This window comes from Indicator indicator, chromosome 3 (assembly GCF_027791375.1).
Source record: "Indicator indicator isolate 239-I01 chromosome 3, UM_Iind_1.1, whole genome shotgun sequence".
Classification (NCBI taxonomy): domain Eukaryota; kingdom Metazoa; phylum Chordata; class Aves; order Piciformes; family Indicatoridae; genus Indicator; species Indicator indicator.
In genome coordinates, this window is record NC_072012.1 from 26,312,306 (window position 1) to 26,336,092 (window position 23,787).

Genomic DNA, 23,787 nt, shown 5'->3' on the forward strand with positions numbered 1-23,787 from the left:
AAGTGCATAAGATTTAATTTTAGTCCAGTGCTATGAGCAGTGAGTTTGTACGAGCTATAGATTTGGTTGCAAATGCAGTTCTCGAATGCATATCCATTTCTCATTAAACATTAAACAAATGAACACCTTTCTGCTTTTAGCTACTACTATTTTAGAATCAGTGTTGCTTGCTTTCCTGGTTATACAGTAGTCTAGTCCCAAGAAAACAGATAGTACTTCATACAAGTGATTACTATTAAGTGTCCAGTGAGGCAAAGATTTGTATTTATGAATTGAGTAGATGGAAACCCATCTCATGATGCCAATATTAATACTGTAAGCACAACAATGGGTTCTATGAGAACGGATACCATTTCTACTAAGTCTAAATTTTTCATCTTCTTTAGAGACACACTCAATGTGGACCTAAACTACAATACCAAAGAAATCTATCATCCTGTGTAAGGGCAAATGTCCTAATGAGGTTAGATTACAATATGCCTTAATAAAATTAAAATTATTTAATTAAATTTTAGATATTCGTATCTTGTTTTAAGGAAAATTATTCTGTATTCTCCCTCTGAGTCACTCTGTGCAAATGAGTCAAATAAAACCATAAAAACTTAAGCATATTTAAATGATTTATTGCTTATTAATTATGACCTGTAGAGGAAGAATATATGTGATCTGTTTAAAGAATAAAATTATTTGAATATGTACATGGAAATACCAAATGACTCTCTGCCTTTGTTGTACTATGAATGTCTAATGTCCCTAATTTTATCAAAGAAAAAGGATTCCCAAATGTCTTCAAAAAACTTCAACTCATAACAATTTTTGAAGCACTTAACATTTACAGTCAGGCATATGTACAATGTTTTTTCCAATTGCTACCTTTCTGCTCTGTCTGGGGGTTGTATTTCTGGGGAAAATGCTAAATATAAGTCAGTTTATTTATTTAAATTTATTTATATTCTTGTTAATGCTAAGAAAACATCTATCTGAATTTATTCACTCCATTCAAAGTATCAAGCCCATGCATAGAAACATTTTAAATACCAAATGACCTTTTCTTTTTAATAACAAAAGCTGACATTTTGTGAATGGAAATTCCTTATGCATTTAGCTTTACAATGCCAATTTACTGTAAATGTATTAAGCATAATTTTGTTCTATTTTCCATAAATTCTATTTGCATTATTTTTTCAGCATTTTATAGTGTTTATGTAATATTTGAAACAAAAGTTTACAGAATAACATATCAAGTACTTGAACTGTTTATGTTAAAACATCACTTCTGTTGAAATCAGAAGTGTATTTTTTAAGAACAATCTATAGGTATGATTAGTTCTTTGATAGTGAAGTATAAATGTCACGAATCCTGTTTGAAGTACTGTAAAGAATTTAGCCGTGGAATTGATCTGTTGACTATGAAGAAAAACTACTTAACAGACTTCTGACTAATCATAAACCCATTCTGTATTTCTCAGGATCATTAAAAAGTGAAATTTCTTGGAATCTAGGATGTGTGCCTGTCCTTGCATTCCCTGATGCTGGAAGAAAAGAGAAAGCAAACTGGAAGAGAAAGAATAATGAATTGCCATGTTAAAGTCAAAACCTCAAAGACCCCCCTTGGCCCTGGCCAGCCCATCCCTTATATAGCAGGCATGACATTAGCATGTTATTGAATACCCATTGGCTGTTTCAAATGGCTCTCTTGGCTATGTCCTGTCCTGGTTTTATGTCAAGGAAACAAACTTAATCGTATCCTAGCTGAACCCAGGACAAGACCATAAGACAACATCTGCAACTACTGTAAATAAAATCTCTGTATTTTTAGTTTATCAAAGGTGAATGAGAGTAGCAATAAAAATTGACTTGGCTTTTAAATGCTAAGAATTCGTTTTAGTGAGATGCTTACTGCGAAAGGCCACAAAAGGATGTGCGTGTGTTACCCCAGTATTAAGTCACTGTTGGCTTTCATGTTGCTGTACCTTGATGGCAATTAGACATTCCCTGTAGGGACATTAGAGACCCATTGAAAATAAAGGGAAGAAATGTATACAAGTATGTCACTGACTTGCAAGATGGACTATCACAACACCAATCATATTTCTGATGAAAGAGAAGATGCATTGACAGAATGTCATGGCCATCCTAAACCAAACTAATAAGCAGGAGTACTTTACATGTAGTCTGTTGAACAGGCACTATTGCAAGGGGAATATGCAAGTGTAAAGGAAAATAGAATATTCTGAGGGGTTTACTCCATTCTTCTATTAACCGCTTTTAAGCTCAGTGCCAACGGTCCGTCTCTACTTCTGTGCAGTCTCCAACAATACTCACAGGTTGGTGCTCAGGAGTTATGGAAACAGGACAAGCATGTGTAATATTTCCCAGTACAACTCTTACAGATTTTCCCAGATTAGTTTTCCTGAGCCTGATGTAATTTGTCAGATAGTAACTCTCAATGAAGCTTTCTTCTGCATAGTAGCCCAGCCTTCTCTTGAATCCATCCATATCTCTAGGAGTTCCACAAGGCAACTTTGTGTTGAGAACTATGTACTGTTTCCCTAAAGCATAACTGCTGCTGTCTTCATTTGATACTCCCAAGCTCTTGTGCTGGAAGAGACAAGGAAAGGTGCCTATATATATTTTATCAATCACCATCATAGCTCCAAATTTTCCCTTTTCTAGGCTGAAAATCCTTACCACTTAGAAATGTTGTCTTGATGATTTAACAATGATCCCTGTTTTGGTGGTTATATTAATATCTTTTTTATTTTAAGAAGTTAATACATCTACCCAAAAACATTAAGCAGTTATTCAAACTAATAACGATAAAGTAAGTAGACTTTGCGTTTTATAACATTTCTCATCATACTTTATTTTATTTTTCGTGCTTTCCAGATTCTCTATAAATTGAGGAGAATTGATATTGTAAGCAGAAATTGCTTTTAAAAAGTACTGGTATTTGCATAGTTTGCATGACAAATCCCACTGTGTGTCTCATTATCTCTGGGGACTACTGACTACTCTGCCATGGAAATAAACCAGCAGCCAGTGTTTGAGCCTACAGGATAATGGTAAAAGATGTGTATCAGAAAGTCTCAGTTATCAGAGCACTCTATTTATAGTGTTGTAACCTATAGTAGAGATATTCTGGTGCTGACCTAGGAGCTGACTATAATTCTATTCTCACATCACCCCATTTGTTCAACTTTCCTGAGAAGACCTTCTAAACTGAGCTCTATAGTTCAGAGCTCAGTAAGCTTTCTATCTTTAGCAGCCTTTCAGTTAGCCTGCCACTTCCCATTTTAAGATGTGAAACCTCAATTGTCTCCTGTAATTCATCTGAGTGGTTAAGAACTGCATAACATATTGGAAGGAATTTGAGTTTCCTGTAGTTTCATATCTGAAAATATGAATTAGGATTGTGTGTCTAAAGCCTGGGGACTTTTACATTAAAGTACTCTTCTAAATAGTAAGAGTATGTCAAAGGCATAAAAAGGCAGGGAAGTTATCTTCCATTATTTCCCCAGTTGTCTTCTATTAGTTCACCAGTGTACAAAATTCTACATTTCCCATCTGTGTTACACTTCAATGCTGTGCTTTTATAGTGGGTATTTTCAATAGTGCCTATTGCACATCAGCACTATTAATGTGAAACATTGGGGTGGTTTTGGTTGGGGTTTTTTATTTTTATTTTTTTTAAATGATTGAAATGCAAATGAAACACTGTTTATGACCATTTAATAAATATAAACCAAACAATCAGAAGATTTTTTTATGAGTTAGTGCTGTTTTCTACTAGTCTGATTTTCTATTTCCAAAGAGAATGGTAACATTTTCTTGCTCAGAATACTGTTTTGGCACATGGCTAACAGCAGTAGATGTTAGATACTGTCTATTACCCTGCCTCTGCCAAAAACCACAAATGGAATGTTTGCATCTGCTTTGAGCCATGCACCAAATTGGAAACAGTTGTTGTGCTTTTATTGTGCCTGCACAACTAACTGATGACAACTGCCCTTCAGAGTATACGGGAGTTTTTTTATTCCTAATTATTTTTACTGCAGAGCTGGGAACTTAACAAAATCCTGTGAGCAAATCTGGTATAACTTGAAGTTAGGAATAATGGGATAGTGAGAAGATTTGAGAAGATGACAGGAATATGTCTGAACCCAGAAAACAGCTTTTCAGAAGTAGATTCATCCTTTCACCTTGACTATTTTAACCATTTGAGAACGTTTGTAGTTGCTGATTTTTATTTTCATTTCCTTTGCAATTATTATAAATGCAGCAGTCAGTACTACACTTTCTCATGACATTTTCAAATGACTTTCTAGTACCTCCTCATTCTTTCCTACAAGTAATAAGGTTTTCTATGCTCAGTAATTTTCTAAAAAAAAAGCATTATACTCAGTATTGGTACATTTTTCTCAAATAAATTCAATTAGTTTACCCAAACCAGTAAGAAAAAGAGCAATAAGTTTTTTTTAAATTGAAATTCAGTTGAGGCATATTTGTTTTTATTAAAAATATATTACAGCTCATGCATTTGTACCACAGATCAGAAAGGAGATAATAAAATTAAACTAGATTTTGAGTCAGATGAATGGTAATGCTTTTGGTAATAAATTATCTTATTTACAAACAAAATATGACCTTTTAAACAAGTTATTATTATCTTATTTTTTTTTTAATATTAAACTACTAAATTAAAAATTAAATTAGCTGATTATCATATCTGGATTCAGCTGGTACTTAATTTCTCTTGGTTTTAAACCTACTTGAAATTTCTGTAGATAAACTCTTTATATTCATATAGAGTGTATATATTTATATATGTATAAAATTTTGAAATGCCTCAAAAATACACTCATAGTTAACCTATGTGTCAGTTTCTGTGGTTATTGTTTTAAGTCTAAATAAACCATTCTAGTGTCAGTCATTTTAAGTTGTCATCCATAGGCAGGAATACTTAGTGCTTCTTGGAAATGAGATCATACCCAAGCGAGAAGATGGTCTGATGAGAAGCCATCTTTTAAAGGGAAAAGCATCTAAATTTACTGGCTTTGAATGAAGCTGCTTTAGGAATGGTAGCCTAAGGTGCTGCTCTGCGTTGTCATCTGTATTTTTTCACAGAAAGGAAAGGTCCCTATGACTTTATCCATATATATGTAAGAAATATTTAATAAATTGCATATATGTGGTCTTTGGAAAATGAACATAATATATGAATTGACAGTATCACAGGTGCAATACTTGAAGTCAGCACAGTAGAAGGTACCTAGGAACTATTGGCTGAGCTCCTTGGTCCTTAGCAGATGAGTGGAATCCCTGAAGAACTGAAAAAAAAGTCTTGCTTGGTTGAAGGAAATCTATAATTATGACAGACCACACCAAATTACACCAATGAAAGCAATGACCTACATGAACTGTGGTTATGCTATGGTGTAGGAATTAGGCAGTAATAAAGACAAGTAAGCTAAGTTTGATGAGACAAGAATTTCCCACTTAGAAATTGGCCCTAAGTTTCTGCCAGTGGATTCCCTCTCTAAAACTCATTGTATCATAAAATTGTAATAAAAAGTACTGTCACAGACACAGTATACATAAGCCATCCCTAAGAGTGGGCATTTGAAATATTGAAAGAAAAATAATACATTTTCAAGCCATATAACACCATCATGGCCAAGAAGGTAATAACCCAGAATAGAGCTTTACTTGCTGTTGTCTACCACCAGAGAGAATGCTGCATAAAATGTAAAAAAAAAAAAAGATACACATGTATCCAGTGAGTGTTGAACTTGGAAACTGATAAAATAAGATACAGAACTGTGGGAGTCCCAAAGGAAAGTTCTGTCTACTTTTCTGTTGTCAAGAGAGCTGTGGGCAGAGTTGGCAGTAGGAATCAGCGTAGCAGAAAGAGGGAGGTTTCTCACTGGGGAAAAAAAAGACTTAATGGAGAAGGGTCTAGGAAACTTTTATGATCCTGGTAGCTGATGTACATAAAAGTGAAAATTTAAATGTTTGGGGTTTGGAGAAGTGTTGGTATGATGTGCTTTTGCTCCTGCCTAGTGTCTATCATGTTTCAATAATTCATAGCCTGAGCTTTATTTTTAAATAACTGCTTCACATTAGGATGCATTGGTCTTTATAGGAACCAAAAAAAAGATAAGAAAATTATTTCATTCCTCGCACTAAAACCTTTCTTGTCTTGCATCGTTCTGCTGCAATTGAATGCATTAGTTTGGCAGACCTTCATTTTTGTTGCTTTGTTTGTGCAGCACAGAATACACCAGCAACATTTTATTAAGAGGCAGCCATGCTAAAATAAAAGCTTACTGTTCTTTATAGCTGCTTTATAGATTTGTCTCTTCTTTGGCAGGTATATTTTTTTTTTCTGTTATAACCTGACTTTATAATTCTATGCAACCCTTGTAAGTAAGCTATTTATTGCTTTTGCTATATTAGTTTCATGTCAGGATAGATCCATACCAGTGTGTATGTGGTTTGTCTGTTTGGTTTGTGTGCAATTATTTGTAGTAATGGATTCCTTTTAAAGAGTATTTTCATATGGCATTCCGTGAGACTGTATTTCAGGACAGGTATGAACAAATTTATTTGTGAGAAAGATTTGGTGCTTGTTTTTCAAGTTTTATACAATGGTCTTTGAAAATAATGCTTCTGCAGGGGTGCATAACACTTGCATGCAGACATTAATTTTAGTGTGAGCTATTAATGGACAATGATTTGATGTACAGTAACGACAGTGAGACTTCTTTTAAGACGCTCTTTCTAGTGTCTTCTATAAGAAGATTAACAGAGTGTCTTTACTTTGCTATCTGCATCCTCCTGCAGGAGACTCCTGATGGTGTATGAGGACTTAAGAATGCACACAAGAGAATGGTTAATGATATCTTCTTCTTCAGTTTGTATGTGATGATGTGTAACGCTATTCATATCTCTTGCAACACACTGGTACTTCCAGTATTGAAAGCATGTCTAACCAGGAATGGTGGTTTGCTATTTACACAGACAAGCTGAGGATCCCTGGCAGGATAGATTCATTGTTTTTTTACCTCAAGCATTTCTGTGAGTGAAGAGGTTCAAACAGTGGCTGTTTCTTGAGGGAAAGACTCGCTGTGGCACGGTAGTGATTTTCCTGTGTAAATTACTTAACAAATGAATACTGTAAGCTAGCAAACAAGCAAAACAGTATTAGTAGACAAATTTTTAGTATTTTGCTTTATTTTTTAAATAGCTGAGCTAATTCAGTTTATGTTTTCTACAAAGATGCATCAGCAGTAGATACTCAGTTGCAACTCATCATCCAAATTGTAGGAATTGGGCATATTGACTTGCTTAGCCAACTTGTTACCATTCCATCTAATGAAAAACTAAATCACTAAATTATAAATGAAAACATCAACTTACTTTTTGGGTTTCTTTTGTTTGATTAGTTTTCCATAGCCATGGGAAGAAAATGACAGTGTCTGAGTCCTTTTTATATATGCATATGTATTTTTCAGCTTCTGTGCATCAGTGTGATACTATGGTAATTTTATTTTAAGTTGGAGAAAATTTCCAGAGACTTAGATCCTATATTCCTTTCATATTATTTTAGTAATATAAGAGGATGGATGTTTTACTAGTAAAGTATTTCTTTTTCTTAAGGGAACACCACATGATGGGATGTATTCTGTTTATCATCTGCTATTATTGCAGCCTGTGGTGGGAAATAGTCAGTCTGGATTTCCTTAAGAGTTCAAGTCTCGTAGATTACCTTCCAAAGCTAAAGGAATCCATACAGTGCTCACTGTAAATATGGGTGTGTGCTAACTTTCAGTCATTTAGCTTAACAGAAAAAGTGGAACAGTGATGGAAACCTATCAATCTTCTCAGTGAATATTACACATTACATTGTTCTGCAGATTTGTTCCCAAAATAAAGAAAACCTTTTACTTTGACTGGCATGTCTTAAGTGAATGTTCAAGCTTTTCCAAATGAACCTTCACAGCATTTATTCACCATAGTTCAGGATTCAATTTCTCTTGCTTTCTCTGATTCAATTTGTGTCCCAACTCCCGTTATATTTTTTTTTCAATTTATAGCTAAAACTATCACCACAAGGTGGAGTTCTGAACTTTCCAGTATGAACAATCTCTTCATTATATAAACAAGAAGTACAGATAATTTCTTCCTAAGTATTATACTTCGATTACATTTGAAATTTGCAGAAGTGCTCATAGGCATAAACATTCCACAGAAGGTGGCAATAACTTTGGAACTGTTTCTATGGCTGAGATAGAGTCTTAATGAGTAGTTAGTGCTGTTTTTTTAATCTTCTAATATTTTCTTGTCATGTATGAGCATGATTGACCTAAAGGAAACAAACAAAACCAGAGACAGATAGGAAAAAAAAGATATTGTAGATTTGCAGTTTAAGATATATTTTTCCCCATTTTCTTCTGTTCACTAAGAACCATGATTCTGCATCACCTCAAAGGTGTTGCTGCAGATGATCTCATTAGTGCTTAGAGAGAAGGAGTATTCTGTCACACAGACAATGTTTGTGGAAGGAAAATCTACCCTTATCACCTATTTTGTAGTGTGGGATTTGGTATAATTAGTTGGCTCTTTAAAGGTATTCTATTATGCATGTTCAGTTGTTGAGCTGAAATGATTTCTTGCTTTGCAACCTGATCGGATTTTCAAACAAATACATAATTCTAAAGAAATTCTTCATTGTCTCCTATGAAAGTAGTGGTTCATAAAATTGTTAGTGTTTCTAGTTCATTGTAAATTCCTACTTTTACATATGTGTAATTTAGATCCCAATTTGAATAGTTTAACTTGTGTCTTTAAACATATCTCTAGAGTGTACTGGACTGCTGGAGTTGTTGAAGTAGTACCATAACTGCTGCTGATGGGGCAGGTTGTGGTGCTGAAGGGACAGCTCATGGAAGAGCTAAAAAGCCTTTCCTCATCCCTAATGCAGGCACAAAGGGTATAGGAATTATTAGACTGATCAGTTAAAAGTTTTTGAAAGTATATTTATAATACATGCAATTTATATAAGCAGTTTGTAGTGTTATTCTTCCTTATGGAATACACTACATCGTCTGGGGTCATGCAAACCCGTCCTTTCGGAGGGTTATAATAAAGTCCTTTCTTTAAATGCTTTTGCTTTGATGCTTTGGAAGGGAGGCAAAGTAAGACGTTGGGTACTGTTTTGTTTGGTTTTGTTTCTCACTCTTTTTTTTTTTTTTTTTTAATCTGTAATTTGTTGCATGACTTTATAGCATGATGTGATACTATCCCTCTGGTATCCTGATCATAAGAAGGACACAGAGCTGGTGGAGCGAGTCCAGAGGATGGCCACAAAGATAATCCAAAAGCTGGAATACTGGATGCTAGGAGCTATGAGGATAGGCTGAGGGAACTGGGGTGGTTCAGCCTGGAGAAGAGAAAACTCTAGGGGTACCTACTAGCTGCCTTCCAATACCTGAAGAGATCCTACAGAAAGGCTGGTGAAGGACTTTTCATAAGGGTGTCTAGAAATAGGACGAGGTTCTAAGCTGACAGAGAGTAGGTTTAGACTGGATCTTAGGAAGATGTTCTTCAGTATGAGCATGGTGGGACTCTGGAATAGACTGTCCTGGGAGGTTGTGGATGCCTCCTTCCTGGGGCTGTTCGAGGCCAGGCTGGATGAGGCCTTGAGCAGCTGAGTGGAGATGCATTGCTGCCCATGGTGAGGAGGTTGGAGTAAATGATCTTTCAGGTCCCTTTCAACTTAAGCCATTCTATGATTCCCTGCAAATCTCTTGGTTTTGGATGCCATGCAATATGATTTTGCTCTGTTACACTAGTAGTGATGAAAAGTTCAAACTATTAAGCTTTAACTGAGCAAAAGAAAACCAGAAGAATTATAAAGATGCAATTAACACTTTGCTCTAGTTATTCTTTATCTACCATCCCATGCAACCCACTCTGGAAGTAGGGTTAACTAGATGATCTCCAGAGATCCCTTCCAACCTCTATCATTCTGTGATTCTGTTTACTTAGTCATTAGGAATTTATCCTCTAATATTTTGAGCAAACTTCTAAAATCCTACTCATCTTTTCACTTTTCATATACTATACATATGTTCCTCACTGGCATTAAAATGTTGCCTTAAGCCTCCAGTTTTAGCAATGATTACTGTTAGCTGGCTTAGTTCAGCCTTTTGTCAGTGTTTTGAAAATCTCTTAGGCAGTCAGGTAGGTGTCATTTTCACACTTAGCATATAACATAAATAGTATATAAATTTTTTGAGCAAGAACACATAAACCACCTAGCTCATTGCCAGGATTCATGTGGAATTGACTGCAGTATCAGTTCTGCAGACATGGAAGCCCGTGGAAGAAATGTCTTTGACATAGTAGCCTGTAGTTATATATTTTAGCTAGTATTGTATGGCAGTGTTAAGCTGAACAACACTGCTTCTGTCACTCTATTCCATTAGAAACATTTTCCTCTGTCAGAAATAATAGCAAGACTCCACATAAAAGTATTACTTGTTGGAACCAAGTCCTTCTGGCTGTCATTCAAATCTTGACATTCTATAGTCATGATTATTTGCTGAAGTAACTTCTCCAGAAATCTGAGTGCATCACTAACTTCAAGGTACTAACCTCTTCCTAATTTTCAGACAGCTATAGCACTTTCTCTTTTCACTAAGATGTACATCAAGGACCACACAGATCCCTGTCACAATCAAACTGGAATGGTGTTTTATGATTCTCTAATTTAATGTTGACCCATTTCTTTCTTACTTTTTTTGTTGTTGTTCTCAGATTGAATGGTGAGCCATATTTTAATTTCTTTAGTGTTTATTTTAATTTACTGAAGTCCGTCAGCTTATAATTACAATAGAGTGTATGACAGACAAACTAAATCCAAATATATGCTATGCGCATGTTTAATAAAATTTCTTTAGTTTCACTTACTGTTATGGTGAAGCTTTTATTGCACCTGGACTAAGATGAAGAAGGCTCATGTTACTGCATATTTTTTTTGGTCCTACTTCTTGACTTCAGTTTGAATTATTTCCTGGTCTACATCCATTATGGTGTAGATGAAAACCTGGATCATTTAGCAATTGAATATGAGATATATAGTACTATGTCTGTTGGATTCCAGTTGGTTTCCTATCTTGTAAGTGAATTACTTGCTGATTTCCTTAAGGTGTATCTGACAAGCTATAGTAGCACCATCTTCAAGGAAAAGGCTGTATAGACATTATTTTCCTGAGATTATCACCAGTCATTTTGTTATGGTACTTGCTCCTGTAGAGCGAACTGTCATTACACCTATATTACAGCACAGGAGTATGAAGAGAGTTATGACTTGGTAACCAGTGACAGTGCAATTAAATTTTTTAATTCACTGAAATTAATACTAGATGTGAGATGAGGTAGCCCTCCTTTCAAGGACTCAACAATTTGACTTAAATATAGTTATTCTTTCAACATTGGTTTATTCTAGTCTGGTTAAGTTTCAGTCAAACTGAAATACAAGAAATTCCATTTAAACATAAGAATTTTTTAACTGTTTTTTTTAAATGCAACGGTGAAGACTGGAACAAGTTGTTCACCAAGGGTGCAGTCATCTACATCTTGACAGAAAAAACAGGCCTTGACCATGCTCTGAAAAGGGAAATTTGACTAGATAATTTCCAAAGGTTCCTTCTAATCTCAACTATTCTGTGATTCTATGACTATGAAATTTGAGGAAATCATCTGTGTTTCCTGGTGAAATGAGGTTACATGAGGCTGTCTCATATTTTCAGTTTGAGCTTCTACGTGATAGCTACCACTAATTCCCCAGATTTTTCTCATTCATAGGTCCCTTGTTTTCTGAGTGAAATTCAGACTGTGTGCTTTCCTACAATCAAGCACAGACATGGAACAAACTGCAAATCACATCAAAAACAACAGAACCGATCCCACAAATAGATTTTGGACTGTCTTTTAGAATTCTTATACTGGATTGAGGATTATTAGTGCTGGCAAAGAAAGTGAGACCTTTCACAAGAGAATGCATTTGCTTTGCTTGTGCTATTCTCTTAAGATCTTACCTTTATATATTGTTGACAGACTGTTAGCTCCTGGCAAATTTAGCACAGTGCTGCTCATAAACAAATGTCAAGTAACATTTTATGATGTTTTTGCTCATTGAGTCATCATCATTCCCTTTGCTGGTTAGGTCAGTGGTGGCTGTCCATTTTAAGTGAAACTATCCATTTTAATTAATAGAATTCTAAGACTCCTTTTTTTGATATGGTCTTCCTATGAGGAATAACAAGTGCTATTGTTTAAACCATCACAATTAGCTAGGATTCCTACAGCTTGCCCAGCTCCATATGTTCATATTTAGCAGCTTAACTTTCAGTTTCCAGTACGGGATTCCTGTGGTTTTCTTCATTAGTATTTGGCCAGGCACTCCACAACTTCACAGCAGAGGGCCTTTGCTAACATCTTGCAAGTGGGCTCTCTGGTACCCGCTTTTCTCTTCACTAGTCTTCCTCCTAGATTTTCTGAAAAGCATGCTGCAGGTTCCTCCACATTCTAGGTAGAGTTTCATTTTCTTCTCGAGTGAGGACTTTGTTCCATTTGTGCACTTCTGGATTTGCCAAGCGGTGCATTTAAAAAAAAAAATTAATCCTTTATACATTAACTTCTAAACTGCACATAGCTATAGCTGTTCTAATAAACTGTACTCCAGTGAATGAATGGCTTGTATAACAGACCATACTCCTTACTGGCAGCTGTGTAGACTGCCATTTCATAGTGAAAATACACCTGTTAATATTATTATGGCTTTTGTACAATTTCAGATAACTGAATAGTTTCTCTCAGTCATCTGTATATCTCTGGAGACAAAGTAGGACGAGGAATAAAGTAACCTGTTCTAACCAGATAACATGGTGTGATCTCATTTTTACAAAGCAGTCCCAGAGGAGATTATGCCTCCAAGATGGTACTTCAAGTTTAAAGTCTTCCTTTAGTCCTTCATTAGAAATTTTTCTTTCATTTCTGTTTGACTGTTTAAACACTGCATTGCAGCTGGAACTTGGAACTGTTTAATCCTATTATTCTTCACTTTGAACGCAATTCCAGTTATCTCTATCCAGTCCCTGTTATAACAGTCTCAGAAATAAATGAGAGAAAGTGATTATAAGGGACACCAGTTTGTTGTCTTTTATGTGACATTTGTTTAGCTTTTATGAAACAATGATCTATACTCATCATATTGGACCAGACTGCTTTTTGCATGTGCAAACATAAGCAGGTAGTTTCAGGAACAGGAAAAAAATCCCTCTCCTGGACTTGAGAGAATCAGAGGAAATTAAAAGCTATTTCTGCAACCTCACTGAGCACATAAACTCTTCAATAGCAAGAGTCTCTGTTTTTCTAATCTGATTATTCTAGTAATGTACAGTTGATCTTCATAATTTTTCACTTACTCAATGGTAATAAAAGTGATAATAAAAATTACCCAGAAGTACCCAGTCATTGCAGCTTTCTGGGCCTGTAGTGAAGGTATGATAGTAATTTAAATCACATTTTATCTAAATTTGGATCTTTATGTAGTCTTATATGGAACAGTCTGGTCCCTCAGAATAAGATGTTTCTTAACATGCTAAGGTTGCTAAATGTAGATACTTAATGAGCTTCGAGTCTAAGTAGGGATGTGTTACTTCAAAAGCCTATAGAAAGAACAGAGGGAAGGATGAAAGGAAAAGGGAAGAAAGAGAAATACATAAAAGGAGAGATAGAGCTGATGGAGGAGGAGAAGGGGAAAGGGAGAGTAAGAGAGAGACTGAGAGCAGTGTCAAAATGAAAGACCAGTTGCTGTGTTCCTGATTCAGAAGAATTCCATTATCATTTTATCAGATCTCTGAATTAATTAAAATGAATCCAAATGACTAAAGTTTTATATATGTGTGTGTGTATATATATATATATAAAATTAAATTTATAAACCAAATTCTGTTCTCTGATGTTCAGGGGTAAGTATACTTACTGCAGTTGTCCCTCCAGATCTGACCTCATTAAAACTGAAAATAGTGTATATGTCTATTACAGAAATAGTTTATGCAAAAGAAAGTGTATAGGGAATACAGGTAATCTTTCTTTTCTTTTTTCTCTCTTTTTTTTTTTTCTCTCTCAGAACTAGACTTCTCTGTATAATGTAACATTTTACGTTGTGTGAAGGAACATACTTTGGTTTCAAAATCATGTTCTGGATATGATGCCTCCTGTTCCGAATGTGATGATGAGGGAGTTCTCTTTCACTGCTCTTGTATATCAGAACCAGTTATGGCCCATATAACTGTCATTGTTTCAGTAACCTGCAAATTTGTTGCTGTAATGATGCTTCACAGTAAACAAAGTTATTTGTATTTATTAAGGCAGCAGTTGGATCTACAGTGGAACAGTGAGGCTTATTGTGTAAAGATCTGAGCTTATATGTAACATATTTTGAAATGCTGTCTATGGACTGGAGAATATAGTCATGGTTACGGCAGCAGGCAGGAAATCGCAGTTTTGAGTCTTGGCTGTGCCACAGACTTTCTGTGTGACTTTGGACAAGCTACTCTTTGTGCATTAGCTAATAATACCATCTCTATCTCCCAGGGGTGTTGTGAGAATACATTCATTAATGTTTGTAAGACGCTTAGATAGTATAGTGATGGGGCCATATAAGCACTTAGAGAAACAATCTATTTTTGCAACAATGTGCATCTTCCTGACTAAGGACTTTTTTGCTGGAAGTTTTTCATAGATGCTTGTTATGAATAAATCTACTTTATGATGATACAGTGAGGTTAAACTGCCTTTTGGAGTGCAGTTTCACTTTAGTATTCAGAACAGGTGTAAACAGTCATAAGTTTGAAAGCTGTTCCCCCCCCCCCAAAAAAAAAAAAGAATTTTAATAGTTAGTCATTTGAATAAAAAAGATACCTCTACTGATTCATCTAGTTCAAAACATGGAGGATTACTTACACCTGTATCTGTCTCACAAGTAGTTTATTCTATTTTAAGCACTTCTGATTACATTGTCTAAGCTACCTCCTCAGGCAAGTCATTCCATTGCCTAATTGCCTTTAGAGGTAAACAGTTTGCTCAAATGGTCTACCCTATTTTTTCCTTGTGGATATAAACTTCCTCTTTCAGTCTGTCCTTGCTTTCTGGAATAACCTTCACTCATATGTGCTCAGTTCAGACACAAAACATAGTTACAGCAGGTTAACAAGGTATTGCTTTAGAGCTGATGGGAGGTAAATTGGTAAGCAATTGTAATTTGATTTGATAATTTGCCTGACTGAGTGCTTTACAGTATTAAAATCTGTATATGGGGCTCAGAGCATTAGCACCAAGGAGAAGAAAAGGAATATTTGATATTCCCAAGGCCTTTACACAGGACTTGGTGGTGGGAAATTTCCAATCTAGGCAAATAGGTCCTGCAAGTACTTAATAAAATATTTTGTTTTGTTATGTCTTGTTTAGTTTATATTTGTAGAAACTAATGGCAGCAGACAAATTCTGGAGTAAAGGATTTGGAAGAGCATAGGCAGTCCCTGAGGGCCGTGAAGAGGGCTGTGCCCACTTTAAAGATCAGGAACCTGTTGTGCATAAATGCCAAAGTTTATATTTGGGAGCTGATTTCAACTGTATTTCATAGAGGAACAAAAGTATTAAATATGTTTCAAAATGTTTATGAAAATGGGTGATCATTAGAAGGCAGACACCCTATAAATGTCCTCTCCTACTGTATAAAATGTAGATAATTGAAATGGTCTTTAAAAATATCCAACTGTAGGAAATCAAAGCCTGCAGTCAACTATGAACTGTAAACATACAGAACAGAACTCATTTGTTCTGTGGTTCATGAGATTGCTTCTTTGCTGTGCAGTTCATGCCTCCACTATAGTTTGAATATGTACTGAATTAGAGTGCTTTTAATAAAGTTCTCATATGAGTGAGCGATAGTGAAAATGTTTCTCAAGATGCTGGTTTCTTAAGATGAATATTATTTTAAGCTATGATTACGCTTTCCTCAAAATTTAGGAGAAAAGAGTTTTGACATTATTATTTTTTCTCTATATAAGTATTGGGGATTGAATAGGGTTGATATTATCCTTCATTATACACATACATAAAATAGAGTACTCTGGACAAAAGAACTAAAGATGATAGAAAGAAGTAAAGTATTGCAGCATTGTACAAAACCACAAAAGGTGCCACAAACAACAACTCCTAATCTTAACTTAGATTCACAACTATCAGGCTTCTCACAACCTCATGTGTTGTATTATTTTTTCTGGAGTTAGCTGAAGACTCAGGACAGCCATCTTTTCTCCCAGTTTGTCAGTAAATGCAGAAACTGTATTAAAGCCATTCTTAATCAGATTTCCAGATTTTCTAGTATTACTTGTTAGGCAATTGAATTTAATGGTATGAAAAGGAAAAAAAGTGTAATTAACAATTGTTAATGAAATATTGTTTTCTCTCAGTCTTTTCAACATGTCTTTTCAACTTTTAGTTTATTCATGTTTCTTTTTATTAGGCATTGTTTAAGTAAAATCTGTTGTTACCAAAACTTTTCTGTATGAATGTATTTTCAGAGTAGGCTACTTCAGTGACAATAAAATCTCTACCAAAATACACAGGAAAAAATGTAACTTGAAGGATTACTTTTATCTTCTTAAAAAATAGGAAATATCTTACATAATCTTCTTTGATACACTGTATGCATCACACACACACATACACACACACACACACAAAATTTGGATGGTAAAGATTAAAACAGTTTAAAAACAAAAACAGTTGAAAAAACCCATAGATGCTCATTTAGAAAACTTTGATAGCCAATTAAAAGAGATGAGCATTCAGAAACAGTGGAAAACTGAAATTCTTGTTAAATTTTTTTTGTCCTATATTTTATCTGTCAAAAGGAGAATACTTGTCTTTGCTAGTGTATCTGGAAAAGGAAAACAGTGAAACCTACTCAAACTATTACAGTTGCATTACTATGTTTTAGTGACTGCGGACTTCTTGAGGACATTTTTCTGTGTGAGAAGCAGCAGGGTACATAATTTGGAAAGAGTAAGGCCTTTTCCTTATGGCAAAAGACTTTGCAGCTGTTTCTCACAGTAGGAAGTCATTGGTCATATACTGATTCTATCCACTTTGATAGGACAACATCAGTGGTAAACACCTTCATACCTATGGCATGTGCTTAGGACTGATGCCAGTTGCCTGTGTTTACTTCAAGAGAGCAACTTCTCCCTTGCTGAACCCTCAGGCAATACTTAATATACAGTTAGATGTTATCTTACTCATGTTGTCTGATATTTCAGTTTGCTACATAAAGTATGCAACTGCTTCTTGTATCTCCTCTCTATAGTTCTGAAGTGATTATTAAAAAAAATATTTGTAAACCTAATGGCACTTAATGGAAGAAAAAAAAAGTCTGTAGTGTGTAGGCAAAAAAGAATAAAATGAGACAAAATATGGTCAGTATTCAAAATAAATATAAAATAATCTATTTAACCATAACAATTACTTTAGTATACTGTCTTTTGCTAGTCTCCTGCTTTTAGAAGTAATTGTCATGTGCTTTGGGAGTTTGATTTGTTCTGGGTTTATGGAATTCCATTAGTTTTCTGTGAAAAAAAAAATCTGGCATTATTTCTTCATAAAGAAAGCAAACAAACAAAAACACTGCAAAGCAAGCTGTTTGTGGATCCAACATTTTGTGGCATTAGATTGTAAGTTTTCACTTAACACAGTTTTACTGTGAAGTTGGCTGTTAGACCCTCTAATGTTGTAGTTTATTCTGTGTTCGTTTCCTTTTGCATTTTCAAAAGTGATTTCAATTGAATCATTTATGGTTCTTCCATTCAGATTATAACAGCTATTTTGGAGCGGATAACCCTCAATGGCTGTATATGAGACATTGCCCGGGGTGCTTCCAAGATGCTTTTGAGCTGGGTAAGGAAATTACTGAGTGTTGACACATTCTGAAAGCACTATGGCATGGATTGGCAGAATATAACTTATAAATTGTGTTACTGACCCATTATTCTGTGTATTACTCACAGAGTAGCCTATACTAGTTTCCTCTGAAATGTTAAAACCAAATAAACCTTTTTTTAGGAAAAAAAAAAAGGTAATCAGTATTTAAAAATAATAAACACAATATCTACTCTGCATGTGGTAATTCATGCACAAAAAACTTTAGCTGTCATTACTCACTTCTGATGTGTCTACTTTTTCTATAGTAGCCATTCAATGTATAATATTATACTAATGTAATCTCATAGTATTACCATTACATTAGTATACTGGTGAGGAAAACCATGTTCAGATTTTAACAGTGACTTTAAGATCAAAACTAATTGTTTCTGTGGGCATGGCTTAAGCAATACGCTAGGTTAAACTCACATTGAGGCTGTAATTCCTGAATCGTCTATCTACATATGACCTTATAAACTCATGGTAAATTAGGAAAAATTAGCTGTCATGACTCATTTACCCTTTTTGGTATGGACACAGGCAACTAAAACTATATAGGGTAAGGAGCATGAACCTGCGTGCGAAGGGTTGTGTAGACATGGAGTCTTGGTGTGGGGCCTTTCCTGACTATGCATTATGTGAAGAACTCGGAGAAAGCTTTCTGTCTCACATTCAAAAGCATGATGCTGAGTATGATGATCGGGACAGCTCAGTGCAGGTGTGATGTTAAAAGCTGCCAGGAGGTGGCATGAAGAGGGGCCCATGATCCACTCCACTCTTTCTCTATTTAAGGTTAAGCAACACCCATGGAAAGTGTATATTCTTCTGTATGGAAAGTTTTTCTATCTCTTAGAATGATTGTGTAGTGATCTTTGTAACATTTTACCCAGCTGAAATCCAGCTGAATCAGCTACAATGTCTCCAGGATTTTACAGAAGCTAGTTCAGGCTGTGAGCTGTCACTGCCCCATGTGCCAGGGATACTGTTTTAATATTAATCTGGCTTTTTTGTTAAGGACTGAGATCTTAGATGCTCAAATTAATATTTTAATTACAGCTTTCTATTTGAAAACAATGTAAACATGCAGAAAAATAGTTTCCATTAGAGCAGCACAACTCAATACCAAAATGAATGCTTCCCTTTTAAAAAAAAATTCTTAAAAAACACAACCAAACAAGCAACAAAAAAACCCACCCACGAAGTTGCTATACAGTGGCTGCTTCCTTAACTATAGTAAGGTATAGGCTGCCTCATGTATCCGTATAATAGAAGAAATAAACTGCCCACAAAAAAACACAAGCAGACAGGCAAATAATAAATATGTTGTGCATGCAAGGGAAGGTTACATTAATCTGTGGTTCCTGCCATTATCCCACTCCAGGTGTACATAGATGGGCCTCCAGTGTGTTAATTCCATGGAGTCCAGTCATAAATCTTAGATTAGCTCACAGTAATCCATTTTCATCCTACTGAACAAAATACTTCTTATACCATTTAATATTAACTGACCATGTCTAATAAAAGCTAGAGACTGCCTAATATTTTTTTCCTGTTTGCTCTCAAGAACTAGTGAACTATATTATACATGAATGGCTTGTAGGATTCTTGGTTTATATTTCAGAATGACAAGTAAGATTCAAGATTATACATTTAAAAACCATTTTCTGCTTTATTTATTCAAGATTTCGGAATTAAGTCCTGAACAAAGACCCAAAATAAATTTAATATACAAAAATTTGGGTCTCCTTTAACATTGAAGTCTGATGCAAGTGTAGATCTCTTAAAAACATGAGAGTTTTCAGGTTTAAAAAAGAGTGCCATAGTGGTAAATTCATTTTAACTTATACTCTACATGTAATAACTGTTCATTGTGCATGTAACAATTTCCAGCTGTTTGAGATTTTCAATAATCTAAAAAATACTTGCACTTTACATTTGTCTGAAAAATAGTTGCTTCCCCTCCACTAGCTTATTGTTAACCAAGGGTTACCTCTTCCTAATAATCTCACCCAGTGTGCTCCAACATTACAGAGGCAGTCATTGCCTCTTCCTCACATGTTCAGAACCTGTTCTAACTACCTGTCAAGGTACCTGACTTGTTCTGGATATGCTGCATTTTTGCTGCAGTTCCCTTTCCTACTTACTACAGTAGGAATCACTAATGGAAAAGATTAAAAGTGTCCATTGTGGCCTGACTTCAGCTCCTGATATTTGTGTGTGTTATCCAGGTTTTGAGGTGAAAAAATCAACAGCTAAATAAATGTAAAGAAAATTCTGTGGTTAAAGGTCAAACTATAGGTCAAAGAGCTTATTGCTTAAGTTGCCAGGAAGCATGACTTTGTATAGTAAAATTCACTCCTGTAGAACTTGAATTTTATTTTTTTTCTCTCTTCACTAAGGTGGGAGGAAGCAACAAACTCCACACATACATTATTTGCTTTTCCATACAAGGCTGCAATTGGCCATTCACAAAGTTTTGCTGTGACATGACAAACAGGCAGTACATATGCAGCATGGAATTCTCCATGAGTCTAATTTTCAGTTTAGAATTTGTTCACTTAATGTTATGTCATTTCAGTTATGCATTTAGGCTTAGACTCTCAGGAACTGATGCTGGAAAACTTGGATCATAACTAAATTCTATTAATTTCGTATTTTTGTTCACTCTGGTTCTAATACAAATCCTTTTTCTAAAAACCAAACCAACCAACAACCAACAAAAAAAAAAAAAACCAACAAACCAAAACAAAACCACCCAAGCAAACAAAAAGTAAATAACTGTATTTTGAAAAGTATTAAAAAATGCAAATTATCTTAAAATATATATATTAAAAAATGAGGATAAGCCCTCTCAATTTCATTGTAATTTTTATGAATAGTTCTATAATTGTTGGAACATTAAGCCCTATGCCTTGCCACCAGTCTTAAATGTGAGTTTCAGTAATTCTGTGCTATGTCTTAATTATCATAGGATCATAGAATCTTTTGAGTTTAAAGGGACCTTTAAAGATCATCTAGTCATCTAACCATGGGCAGGGACACCTTTTACTAGATCAGGTTGCTAAAAGCTCCATCCAATCTGACCTTGAATATTTCATTATCATTTCATGCAATAATCTTACAACTGGAGGCAGGTAAAAGCCCTTGAGACCTTGTAGACTCTCTCTTTGAAATGAGTCCTCCTCCTGGATGTAAATTGCTACCTGAATTTCCAGCCTGAATGCTTCTGTGATTATGTTAAAGATTGTTTGGATGTGGTGCTTGGGGATATGGTTTAGGGGTGAAACTTGCAGAGTAGGATTATCATTTGGACTTCGTGATCCTGAGGGTCTTTTCCAACCTGAATGTTTCTGTGATTCTGTGATCTATTCAGGTCTTTTTAGCTGAATGAAGGCACATATTGATAACAAGAACAGATGAAGGCCATAAACCTGAAAAAGTAGGGAATAGGAAAGATGGGCGGACAGACACTGTAGTACTACAAGTTCTCTATTAAGACACATGGTTCTGTCAATTTAATGCTGTTTCTTTCCCCCTCAAATATAGAAAAGTATCCATAGGCAGCCATAGCATATGTAATCATGTGTCATAGAAATGAAATCACATCATTTACATGTCTCTTTTTTTCAGACATTCGAATATTTTTTTCCTGAAGAGGTTGAGTGAAAACTTGCTACATATTATATATATAAAAAAATCTGTCCTCTGGGAGGCAACAGCAAGTTTCTGCACTGCAGTTTCTTCACACAGGATATGCTGCCCTGGCTCCTCCCTCACTGGCAGCTCACGTATTTCTAATATGCATATTGGCACTAGTTCCTTTGAATCCGTAGTGGTTGCAAGTACTATCAGTGTAGGAGATAGATTTTTTAAGGCTCTAAATTTTGTAATCTCAGATGCACTGGGGTTTTTCTATGTAGAAAATTCCCCAGGTCATAATGCTGTCATTGTTCTCAGTAGGAAACCTTAATTGCACAGCTAGTTGGATAAGAGTTGGATTAGTTGGCAGAGTGTTGTCTGGAAAATCTTTCAGCTGTGCAATGTTATCACTTCCCCTACATTCCCCCCGCCTCCATCCCTGAGGATTCCTAGCTTACTGCATTTGGTGAGATACATATGTTTTCCCCAGCTACAGGAGCTGTGAAGGGTTCCTCTGGGATGTCTAAGTATAAATACCTAAGTATGTCTTCAGTTGCTAGGTTATTTTTAGTCAATGGTGGTTACCAAGTCATCTCTAATTGTGCTGTTAGATGTGTCAGAGCAGCTACTGCAAAGCTAGATGCTCCCTGTAACAGGTTGAATGTATAAGGACAAAAGCAACATTTCAAAATTGATCTGTTTAAAGATTTGAGTTACATATGAGGAGATTGCTTGATGAGCATATATGAGGAAGATAATCCACTAACATGGATGGAGGAGCATGGTACATAGTTTGACTCTACTACCCATAGTACCCATGACTGGCATATTGTGTCATTTCAGATTTGTTTTTTGGGGGAATTTACCAGTGGTTCAAGGGATCAGAGTGTTCTTACAGAACTTTGCACTTCTTAGGCAGTTCATATACAGCCTTTGTCAGTAGTGTCCAAAAGCTATTACTGAGTGGTGAACTAGTATGTAGGAGAAAGTGCAGAGTTCCAAATGTGCAGCTGTCCTCATGACAGGAACTGCTGTCACAGTTCTTTCTCTATAAATAGAAAAGAACAAGAAATTAATACCTGAATAGAAAGTCAGTAAGATGGTAGGAAGAAGACAAGAATAGCAAAATAATACAACTGAAAAGCCAAAAGAAACAAAATAACTTGAAAAATACATCCGATGTTCTAAGCAGACATGATGCACTATAACAAAGAAATTGATACTGATTATTTTAAAATACCTAGGGTGAAGTATCCCTCTTAGGAATCTGCTACTAGGAGATAGAACTGAAGGCAGGCCAAAAATTATTAAAGACATATTAACATATCATATAATTGAGTAAATGAAGAAAAAATAAAGTGAAAGTTTTAGATGGCCAAATGCATGTATATGTGTGTAATTATGGTAGCTGCATCATGTTACCACCCAGAGATAAACAAAATATCTTTACAGATTAATTTCTAATCCAGTGGCACAGGCCCAGCATCAGCTGAATATCAATGATGCGATTTTGAGGACTACTACTGTAGTTGTGACTAGCCCAGTAGCAAAGAAATGTGAACCAGCCATTGGCATGCAGAGAACAGAGGCGGGGGGGAAACAAAGTCTGAAAAAAACTAATTGGTGGAAGTATATCCATCTGTATTCATTACTGTATGTTCAATATATCATCTATTTTGCTCAGATCCAAAAATGGGAAAAGATTTATAATGCCACTTAAGGCATATGTGAAGGATGAACTAGGTGATTTTTGACAAAATAAAATGTTAAACTTAGCATCCGAAGAAACATTCCAGCTGAGAGAACCACTGAGCTGGAATAATTGCCTCAAGTGACTGGTGAAAGACTATTGCCTGAGTAACTGAAAAGTAACAAAAATGAAATCTATTGGGCCTTGGCAAAGATTTGGTCTAGATAACCTAATAATAGATATTGTCTGCTCTATTTTTCTGTGATTCAAAGCCAATAGTAGTTTCCAAATTCATTAGTGAAAATGGGCTAACGTCATCTCTTGTGCTATTGCATTTAGATCTGCATTGGCTGTGCATAATGTGGGGGTTTATTTCATGAAAAGGAATAAGATAATTCAAA

At 35.3% G+C, this 23,787-nt stretch overlaps 1 protein-coding gene across 1 annotated transcript in view; it reads left to right on the top strand.

Moving 5' to 3' along the window:
- The window catches only part of TAFA5 (TAFA chemokine like family member 5), a 342,009-nt gene that overhangs the window by 80,021 nt on the left and 238,201 nt on the right, over positions 1–23,787 (top strand). The window contains exon 2 of the mRNA XM_054399858.1: positions 17,947–18,033. Within this exon, the coding sequence (XP_054255833.1) occupies positions 17,947–18,033 (87 nt within the window). The remainder of the gene's footprint in view (positions 1–17,946; positions 18,034–23,787) is intronic.